This window comes from Branchiostoma lanceolatum, chromosome 8, assembly GCF_035083965.1.
Source record: "Branchiostoma lanceolatum isolate klBraLanc5 chromosome 8, klBraLanc5.hap2, whole genome shotgun sequence".
Classification (NCBI taxonomy): Eukaryota; Metazoa; Chordata; class Leptocardii; order Amphioxiformes; family Branchiostomatidae; genus Branchiostoma; species Branchiostoma lanceolatum.
The window spans coordinates 13,218,765-13,229,895 of NC_089729.1; the positions used below are offsets into that span (position 1 = coordinate 13,218,765).

An 11,131-nucleotide genomic window follows, 5' to 3' on the forward strand; every position below is an offset into this window, starting at 1 on the left:
TAGACAGACACACATACACACACAGACACACGCTCCCCAAAACATGGCCATCTTGGTGAATGTAATTAGAAACATGATGACGTTATAAGAATAGGGTTCATATGAACGAGGGCGGTTCAAACATTTTGCCCTGACCCTCTTTCGGTTATTACAGAAAATGAATACTATGTTTGATAATGCACTAGTATGATAATACACATCTTCGCAGGTGACATACATATTTTCAGTTTTGAAATCTTAACGTTTTCGCTCTTACAGCTGGTAGAGTGGACTGAGGGGTAGAGCCAGAGCGGTCATAAGGGTACCCGGGTCCAGTATTCATAAATTTACCAGAGTAACCTATTGAATTGAATTAATTAACTGGACTCCAATCTTACTTATTTAAACTTATCTATACACAACATACGGCCTATGGTATCATCTAGCATTACTGTACTGGATCTTAGGAATGTGAGTGTTCAGTATTACAACAGTACTACATTCTACACTCACAAAACGAACGCCCCACTTACTGAAGCTCAACAAGATCTCCAATTGAAGCTTCCAACCGTAACACGTTACTTATATCTGCATGACGTCGTCATCATAATTTATGACGTTGCTGTGAAATACACAATACACATGCAATATATATGTACAGTACACATGCAATAGGCACGTATGCATCTGACTATACTATCGTGATTCATTGATAACTGTATTTAAGCTTCTGCCATGTATATTTACATAAAGGACATATGGTCCTAGCTTGATTTAGACACACTTATACGTGTACAATGATGATACGTGTACCTTCTGTCGAGATGAAAACTCGTCCTCCGGCGGTAGTTTTGCCAACTAAATGCGTGAAACATAATGATTAAATTTAGGACAAAGCAGGTACAATTTGATATCACATACCCAACACAACATGCGTCCCTTTTTAATGTATATTGTTTCAAAGTATAGGACAAAAACAAGCCTGCAGCTGCAAGGAAAATATAAAGCCGCTAGAGGGACCAGACCAACACCGTTTATTTTAGCTGTCACTAAAACAACGTGGCTATTACATGTTCAGAACTAGAACCTGGGATACCAAAACCGGACGTTCTGCTGCGGTACCATAGAAAACCGCTATGAGACCCATAATCAAACCTATTCTGCCCACTTACCGAATATCATAACGACCCATCGGTAGCTTCTTGAGTTATTTTGCTAAACCACAGCCACAAACGTCACCAAAGACATAACCTTATTGGCGATGATAAACCACGCCTACTATGCAACGCCCAAGCCTAAAATTGCGGACAAGCCTGCTGATGATCATGCGACCAATCACGCTCTCTTATTGGCCGAATCGATAATTTTGATTGACAGACCGAAATTGTTTATTATCGTACCATAGGCAGCAGGCCTGGATTAGGAGTGAAGGACGCGTAACGCTGCTTCATCTGCTGAAGCTCTCTGTCACGGTTCTCTGGGTGCCGGTCGAACTGGGGTAGTACTGCACCGCCAAGGGGCACCCAAACTCGTTCACCTACAGATGACAGCATATCACGTTTTAAATTACATTCTCATAAACAAGTAGACATGACGTGAAAAAAGAAGAACATACAAAAACAAAGGTAAACACCTGAAGCTCCCTTATCATGCTAAAGTCACAATTCCCAACTTGGGACAGTTTATTGGTGATGATGTAAAACACAGAAAAAGTGGCAAAAAATCATGAGCAACATTTGTGTATATTATTGATATGAATTGTTTGGTTTTCGTTCATGCGGCCGGGCCCCGGTTTGGAAATGTGACCGTAGCATAATGCTTCGGTCCCATTTCCAACCCGTGGCCCGGCCGTGCAGCTTTCGGGAACAAAAGATGTGATATGAACGACACAGAACGTTAGAAAATACTCCTAACCATATATTGCTTATTCTCTCGATATGCATTTTTCATTGTTCGTTTTCGCAAACAGCCCGGCCGGGCCCCGGATTGAAAAATGGAACAGAAGCATTACACGGGGCCACTGCATTTATGTTACCATCCGAAATAAAGAATGCAATTCCTCAGATCAACCCCCCGCCCTCAGACCTACGGAATTTGATCCACTGACCTGCCCTGATCCATCGGTTGACAGGGAAGTCGTACGTTGGGCCGTTACGGTCCGGCTGTAGCTTCACGGAGACGGACTGGCAGTACCAGTTGTCGCGTGGAGCGGTCCCATCTCGGTACACCTCCACTTCATGGATGGGAGGGCGGACGTCAACGTTATCCACATTGAGCCTAAAGTAAGGTAAAGCAGTCATCATCTCATCATCATCATCATCATCATCATCATCATCATCATCATCATCATCATCATCATCATCATCATCATCATCATCATCATCATCATCATCATCATCATCATCATCATCATCATCATCATCATCATCATCATCATCATCATCATCATCATCATCATCATCAGTCGACGTGCTTACGCACCGCCCCCTACGGGGTGACATACCCTTTCGCTGGCAGATACAAGACGTGGATGGTGTAAATCACCGTATGGCTGATATGAGGGGTTCGCCAGGCCTTCATCCGATCCGGGTGATTTGTAGTGAACCACCAACTCCAGACAGAAGGGTTTGGACTATCGCACACGTACACCGGGGCAGGCCCCTACTCTTTTTCGAAAGTTGTGGTGGGACCGCCATTTAACGTCCCTATTCGAAGCTAGGTACTCATTTACACCTGAGTGAAGTGAGGGAATTTGTGTGAAGTGCCTTTCCCAAGGGCATAACGTCCAGGTGCATGTCCAGACATGTCTGGGGCAACTCGGGATCCATCCCGGGTGCCCTTATTTGACAGCTGAATGTTCTAACCATTACGCAACACGCTGCCACCTTTAGTCATCATCTACTGAACTGATGCTTTAAATTTAGGCAAATAAGGTCCTTCTTTACATGATTAATGAGGAAAAGTTGAAATTTCTTTCAATGTGCTATCTTTTGGAGGACGACCTATATACGAATACGCTTATATATGAGGACATCATATGGACAGAGTCACAGGCTGGGATTTTCGGGTCAACATATGGGTAGTGCTTTTCACAATGGCGCTTCAAGACATATGAACTGATAACTGTGACATAGAGAAGAAAATCGATTTACATATCGATTGAATATGTAAATAAGGACATCATTTGCTTAATTGATGAGAAAATGTTATGATTCCAAAGTTGTAAATGACGGTAATTTGATACGGCAATCCATTACACACCTTTCAAACACATCTTTCATACAAGTTATCACCTTTCGGCGAAGGTATGGGATCGCCGAACCCATATTGTATTAGATGAGTTGAAATTTCGCACAAATGTAAAGGAACATCTCTTCTTGAGAATGAAGTATCTCAATATCTTGTGCTGATTTTTACCAGAGACTGAGTTGATTTCAAAACAGCATTGGAAGCTTGTCGGAGGCACATAACAGTAAAAGGGAAGTTCTATTAGCAGTAAAGTATGACTCACTTACAACCATTGTAGAAGTCGCTCATAAAGATGTGAACAACAAATTGAGGCACTTCAGTCTTACAATTTGAGAAGAGATATTCCTGTACATTTGTGCTAAATTTCAACTCATTTTATACAAAAATGAACCTACTATGGTACAAAATGCGTTTCTTTCTGAACGCCCCTCGTATAACACTCACTCCAAGTCTGTGCCCCTTTCGAAGTCGTTCCACGGCGAGTCCAGGTGGATATCACGTGATCTCCTTCCTTCGCTGTCAATCAGAGCAAGGAATACGTTTCCGTCCGTCCCCGCGCCTTGATAGTTCCCCGTCTTCACTTTCACAAGCGCTGTGTCCCTGCCTCCCTATTGGCGGGACGAGAAAAACAGATTTTAACAGTCTCAATAGACCAATCCCGACTGTCCATCACAATTAGCTATCCGACCAATGAGAGAGTGACCGCGTGTCCGTCAAACATTTGTATTTTAGTGTTTTATTTTTATTTTTAGGTTCTTTCGGAGGTTGGCGGGGCTATGGAATCGGTCGATAAACTTCTTGCTTCCAAAATATTCATGTCTGCGATTTTAGACTGACTATGCAGATCTTAAATTGTATGACATTTTCCCTTGCAGGTAAATTTTTATATGACTTTACATATATTACAAAAACAGGAGTTGAAGGCCCACATAGCCCCCACGCATGTGTGTTTATTTGAAATTAAATTGTCAATCCAAATTGTAAAATGAATATTCATATACAAAAGGAGACAGAATTTAAGATACTATCATGCCTAGGACATAATGGTATTTTCTTAATTGTCGTACAAAATCATTCATTCAGTGACGATTGGAAATATGAATGGCTGGATATTCAATAACACTATAAAGCTTTACTACAAGTTCCAACTGATTTTCTACATTTATAGTGACTCTAACCCCGAGAAACTTTGCATCCTAAACTTCATACATTAGCATAGCATTAAACGTTACCTCTGGCACACTAGGTCTCCCAGAACAACAGCCCATGGTTGCTAGGTCTGTTGCTTGGTTGGTCCTGTATTACAACACCAACTGTTTTCGTCTTATTCACACAAAAATGAAACATGAATAAATGGACAAAACAAAGTGGCGGCGAATTCATATTATATGCAACTTAACCTTAATATCCTCGTTGTCACTTGTACGGTATTAACGTTATATAGAATATTTACAAAACAATAAAACGAAGAAAGAAGAACAAAATTGAGTCTTTATTACTGGATAACTGAATTTTAATCTCAGATGTTTGAAATGATAAAAAACGTCGGATGTGCATTTTGAGACGTCTGAGATTAAAATTTAATTATCCAGTAGTAAAGACTCAATTTTGTTCGTCTTTCACATGACCTGGATGTCTAATATTCACAAACGTAAAAACAATCAAACATTTGGATGATAACAACAAGAAAGGCAATAAAACGTATTGCCATGGCGACGATTGAGTGGCTATGTAAGTGGTGTTTATGATTAACATTTTTAAGTAAGGTGCCCGGCCACGTAGCTAATGGTAAAAATGTGTGTACTTATTGTTGGACAGCCTGGAAACATTTGGCATTTTGAATGTTTCACTGATTTATTGATGAATTCTCGAATCCTTGACTCAAACAGACTAATTACCGGGGATGCCATTCTGAGAAAAGCTCTAGCAGAGAGACAGCTTTAGTGGTTGGTCCCAAGAAGTAACACATCGGTGACGGTAATTTCTAAACAGAGCCAGATGAGCGGTCTAGGGTTGCCTCACACATTGCAATAGGCATGACTTTCCCTAAATCCCGAAAAAGAGAAAAAAAAAAGGAGTTCAGAGCTAGCCGATGTCCCTGCAACCGGTCAAGATCTACAAGATCCTACAATGACGTGTTGTCTACAAGATCATACCACAATGACGGGTAGACAACAGTTTCTGGCGAACAGTAGAGACTTTGGAATATCTCGTCACGGCGCAGCCGGAGGCAATTTACCAAACCCTGCGGGAGTCCCAATCACAGCGGAGGAGGGGACGGGAAGGTTGTCCTCTCGGTAGATCTTATCTTACCTCCCATAGAATCTTGGGCATGATGTTACTACTGCGCGTGCGAGTAACATTCCAGAAATACCAATCTGGCATAGCTGGAATATACGGAATTCTTTGGAACTAAATTCATAATATACCTGTTTGGCGCGCTCCTGAAGGATCCCCAAAAACACAGTTCAAAAGAGGCCCACATCACTTCGCAGGGTCACTAATTCCCGCATTGGCCACGTTTGATGCACATATTTGAAGCAATGGAGACATCTATGCAGCATATTTTTGCAATGTATGTAATACAATATTAGTCAAAGCAAGTTTCACCCACCTCAACGATTTCCTGTGTTGTTGCCGTTTAACAATCGTGAAAATTCCCCGCGCGCACGTTGTTTACTCCTACGGTCGCGCGTGTCAGATTTCTGACCCCGGATTTGGAACACCCTGACAACTTCTTAAAGTCAACCAAAGCAATATAAAGGCCAAAAAATGGAAATAAGAAAAAATGCTGAAATCTTCATGGTAGTGACATTTACCAACAGTGTTTATGATTAGGCCATTTGTGAAATAACTTCATACTTTGAGCATTTTAAAACTGCACAAAATGTACGATCCCTTAGTTTCGCGAGCCTTCAAAAACGTCGGCCATGATTTTCACAACAACGTCGTATTTGTGCATCATGGACGTTACTATACATTGTAATAGTGTTGTTTGAACTAAATGATGTATAGAAATAACGAAATAAATTGACTTATCCGGTTGTTGGGCCCTGATATTGCTTGAGTTTCCCTTAATTAAGAGGAAATGTCTGGAAGGATGAAAGAATAGTAGCAGGGATCAAAAAGTCGATTTGACTCATATTTTGCACAGTGATAGTTCTGGACCATAGAACATATGTTGTTGAGCATCATTGAACAGTGCATTGAATGAAACCCCATTAGCTTGCTCAAAAACTTCCAAAAAGCTTTCGACAGAGGGATCAGAAAAAAAAATTCAAAAAGGAAAGGGAGTGCGGCCAGACAAAATGGTGCGAGGATTTCAGGTGACATTATGATAAAGCCTTATAATTTGGGTTTGCCAATGGAAATGTGACCTCTACAGCTTGCATTATGTATTATTGCAACATGGCTAATACGTCCTATGTGAAGTTATAATAGGCCGAAGCTAGATTTGATTACGGTAAAAAAACAAACCTCGTTGAGACTTCCCTTGGATATCGATGGTGAAGATTTGTGACGATCTCATTAGCGTACTCAACAAGAAAAATTAGACCAGCGATATTGATCAAGATGAGGAGAGCTAGCCTAGTAAGTTCAAGGCAGGTGATTTCGCGAAACAGTTTTTCATTAGCCTGGATGTCAGCCTTTTAAGCTAAAGTAAATCTACAAACGTCTGGCAGCCAGGCTAGTTCTGTATCCTCCTGTGACCATGAAAATGTACACATTCTCAGGCTGTAGCTTTGTAAATACGACATGCACAGTAAGCGTGCCTGGGGGGAAATACCAGTTTGAATGACTGACCCCTATATTACTGTAGAGAAACATACTTGTCGGTTGACATCTAACATCGACAAATTGTTGAATATCATGCACGTCCATACAAACCTCGGACATTGTATGAAACAATCCTTAAAACCCCCACTCTGTGCAAGAGAGAATACCATGGGTTAATCAACCTGACTATAAATCAAAAGCTGTTGCACCCAAGTTGACAGGGTACTGATTCGATGAGGCTTCAAATGGGGTCTTTTGACATATATTTCACCACATTCTGGTCTTCAGTGGAGCAGTGTTCATGTGCATTAGTCCTGCATGCAATGAGCCAATCATACGAGAATATATATGTATACTCTTATCATAGTTTGAAGAGCCTACATTAAAATATAGTGTATGGCTAAAACATGCTATCACATAAGTTGAGGACTGCACAGCGTCTTTCATAGTAGACTTCAAAACAAACCATAAGGTTAAACTGGAGCTGATCATCTGAATCCGAAAAATCCGTCGTCCCTTTCTTCAGTTATTCTCCTTGGACGATTTTGACAAAAACGCCAATGCAGTTCCAGAGCAAGCTGCTATGGGGCCCAAACCTACAGCACTTCTTCCTTATATCACAAGCTATCTGCCATCTAGAAATATAGATCATAGCATGACTAAGCATGTTCAGGTCAAAAGGTGCAAAAAATGTAAGCTCTCCTGCAGTTCCAAGGACACATACCGGGGACGTAAATCGACCTTGATCTTTGTTCTCCCGAGCACACACACACAAAAACACACAGACACGCCCAAAACAATATCTCCATTTTTCATCGAGATAATAAGAGAAACATGTCTAGAATATGGCAAAGATAATAAAGTAGCATGAACAAGTTTGCCATGAAAGATAAAAATATATTGCCTCGGGTGTCGGAGACCTAGGCTACCACAATGCACCCAAGACATGTCTGACCAACGCCCATTTCTGGCAAATCCATTTAGACTTTTTTGTCTATAGCTGCACCAAATATGCATAAATGATCAAGTAGTATGCATCTTACATGCATAGAATAACCGGAGCTTTGAACAAGTCTGTACTATTTCACTCTATTAAAGGCCGCGCATGATATAGTTGCGTCACTATTGGTCACAAATCAAGTGCTGTTGCACACCAAAACAGCACAGACCAGGGTCACTGACTCGATGAGGCTTAACATGGGGGTTGGTAGGAAGGCGTGCCGAAGATATGTTATATTACATGCATGCTTGGCTTTTCGGCGTTTATAATACGTTCAACCTAGTAACAGAGTTCATACTCCCTTCGCGAACTTGATAAGTGACAGATAAATTTCTATTGATGATGAAAACTCACATGGGGAAGCCCATAGAAGGTGAAGTTTGATTACACTGGTGTATACGCCCACTCCTCCGACACAAGACTTTTAAGCGGTCAATTAAACGAGAAGTGTATAACTACCTTATGCTGTACAACACTGATGCTTCAACAAAACCAGTTTGTTTGTAGTTGATGACGTTGAACCTTCAAACTCGAGGAGTTCCTGCGAAAACGTACAATGTACGCCAGTCAGACAGTAATTGTGGACGTCCGCGACGAGACAGTGCTGTGTGAAAGGGTTTTTGGTTGTTTTGTCACTGCGATGCCCAAAGGCAAGAAACACATGACAGTTGTGATTGACCTGAGAGTCTGCATAGGGGGATCATGGCAACGCTTAACGGCGTGTCACCGAAACGTGTTAAACCATTAGATCATGTTGCAAGTATGATGAAATATGAAGTTTGGCAGGACACGTACCTTACAGTTATGTTTTGTTGTCGACGAAGTCGGTTATGTCAGCTGGTTGTGCACTTTCCGACTGTACAGACGAACTGGGTGCACGTGTTCAGCCTATAAATACGTACAAGGTGTTCAACGTATAAATACCTCCTATTAATAGGATACGTCAACGTCATTCTAATGAATGATTGTGATTGGTCAAATTTGGCGGCATTCGCAGGTATTAGCCAGGATGCCGATCACGCCACCGCCACGCAATCAGATCTTCAATTTGACAGATTTGATAAATTACTCCCGTACCATGCGGTGACACTACCAGAGATAAGACAATCAGCTGTAAGACTTGAAGGGCATAAACTCTTTGCGAGGTCACAAAAAACTCTAGCGTCAAACCAATTTCCTCAGAACCGCGATCGCGCTAGCACTACGACCTCGCTGCGACCTGAATTAGATGTTAAATTCATTGACTTCATAATTATAAGTCAATGCTGATTCCAAATGTCATGCAAAATGTAACAGTATGACCGATAAGACAACCACGCATATAAAAGTTAGTCGTTTTTCAATCTATGAAATTCGTTGAGCTATCTGCAAACGATCGATGAAAAATGTCCAATTTCACGGATTTCATTTGGAGGATATGAATATCTTTAGGTGGGCCATGGGTCTGAGACAACATACAGGCGATTTGACACAACCTACCTAAGGTTGGTTGTCATAACTTGTCACTTATCTGCACGCAATGCTTAGTTTTGTGTCTTTCCAACGTATTTCATTTGCTGATGTTATACCGAACTAATGTCATTTCGCTCGTAGTTAGTTCTTCTCGCCTCATTCACGGTTGTTTCTTCCCCCTTTCTCGCCATGACTTCAAGGTGCAGCCATGTAGGAATAACGCCGCAAAAGAAGTCAGTTATGCCAACTAGCTATCCACTCATTGACTGTACAAATGAACTGTACGTTCAACATTCTAATATATAGCTCCTATTAATAGAATCGGCGTAAACGTCATTCTAATCGGCGATTGTGATTGGTCAGATGTGACGGCTTTCGTGGGCATGCGCCATGATGCCAGATCATGCCATCCCCAATCCCGGTGAAGTCAAATGCTGTCTTCGACAGATTTAATATTGATGGCTCCCCGTGCCATCAGGTGTCAGTACATGGCTAGGGTAATTGGGCAATCATCTAGGAGAGGCAAGTCACCTAGGTCACAAATCCGGTATATAAAAGTGGTGTAGAAAACCTTAAAAACACATTGGTGATTGGATTGTTTACATGATAGATTGTTTCTGTTTGCTTTTTAAGTCAGAGTGAATCTCTAATTCTCATGCTACTTTTAACGTAAATATGACCCACGATGATTACACTTATTTCGATGTCACTGATTTTCGAGAGCCTTAAGCGTTCTTCAAGGTCAGACATGTTTTAACTGAGTGCCTTTTGTTGACATATCTATAGAAATGATTTAAGAAAGTGGTGATCTTGTGGTTATGTCTATTATCTACATAGCATGTGACTTGACGATAATATTGCGAACTTTTTTTTGCTAAATGCTTAGAGGGAGACATTGGACGGAACACGCCCCCAAGCGGTGTATTTAGTGGTTTCCCTGCAAATTATCTGGGGGACCGTTCGCAAACACTAGCAACACCAGAGGTAACACAATGTGTCTACTCTCACAATTTGTCTCAGCTTTGTATACATGTGCACAGTTTTGTGTCTTTTCCAACGTATTTACCGGCTGTTTTTATACCGAACTTATATCACTTTGCTTGTCCGTGAGTTCCTATCACCTTTCGTGTCTTACAGAGTTTTTCCTACCCATTCCTACCATATACATACAACGTGCAGTCAGGTTAGAGTAAAGGATGTTGGGTCATAAGTGACTGACCTTGCAAACATTCAAAGACGTGCACCATCAAAGGACCGAAAAACTTTAGAAGAGGCCAAACTTTTGGACTGTTGTAACACTTAGTTAATACATGTTAGAGAAAAGCAGGGGCGTGTGTTAAGAATGGTATTTTAGGTTGTGTTAAGATTTTAAAAACAGTTTTCGGACTCATAGACATACGGACATATATATCGACAATGGACTCAAAAAATTATGTGTAAACCGGGCCTAAGGCTCTCGAAAAGCAGTGACATCGAAATAAGTGTAATTATCGTGGGTTATGTTAACGTTAATAGTAGAATTAGAGATTCACTCACTTAAAAAGCAAACGGAAACAATATGTCATGTAAACAATCCAATCGACAATGTGTTTTTAAGATTTTTATACCATTTTTATACCGCATTTGTGGACCTAGGTGACTTGATAATTGCCTAATTACCCTGAAGTGACACCT

At 41.0% G+C, this 11,131-nt stretch overlaps 1 protein-coding gene across 1 annotated transcript in view; it reads right to left on the minus strand.

Annotated features, from left to right (window-relative positions):
• The window catches only part of LOC136440430 (allene oxide synthase-lipoxygenase protein-like), a 24,449-nt gene extending 15,568 nt beyond the window's left edge, over nucleotides 1–8,881 (minus strand). The window contains exons 1-6 of the mRNA XM_066436474.1: nucleotides 8,801–8,881; nucleotides 4,461–4,524; nucleotides 3,673–3,836; nucleotides 2,087–2,256; nucleotides 1,380–1,516; nucleotides 793–837 (exon numbers count right to left, since the gene is read on the minus strand). Of these exons, the coding sequence (XP_066292571.1) occupies nucleotides 793–837; nucleotides 1,380–1,516; nucleotides 2,087–2,256; nucleotides 3,673–3,836; nucleotides 4,461–4,496 (552 nt within the window). The 5' untranslated portion in view covers nucleotides 4,497–4,524; nucleotides 8,801–8,881. The remainder of the gene's footprint in view (nucleotides 1–792; nucleotides 838–1,379; nucleotides 1,517–2,086; nucleotides 2,257–3,672; nucleotides 3,837–4,460; nucleotides 4,525–8,800) is intronic.
• Nucleotides 8,882–11,131: the final 2,250 nt, after the last annotated feature.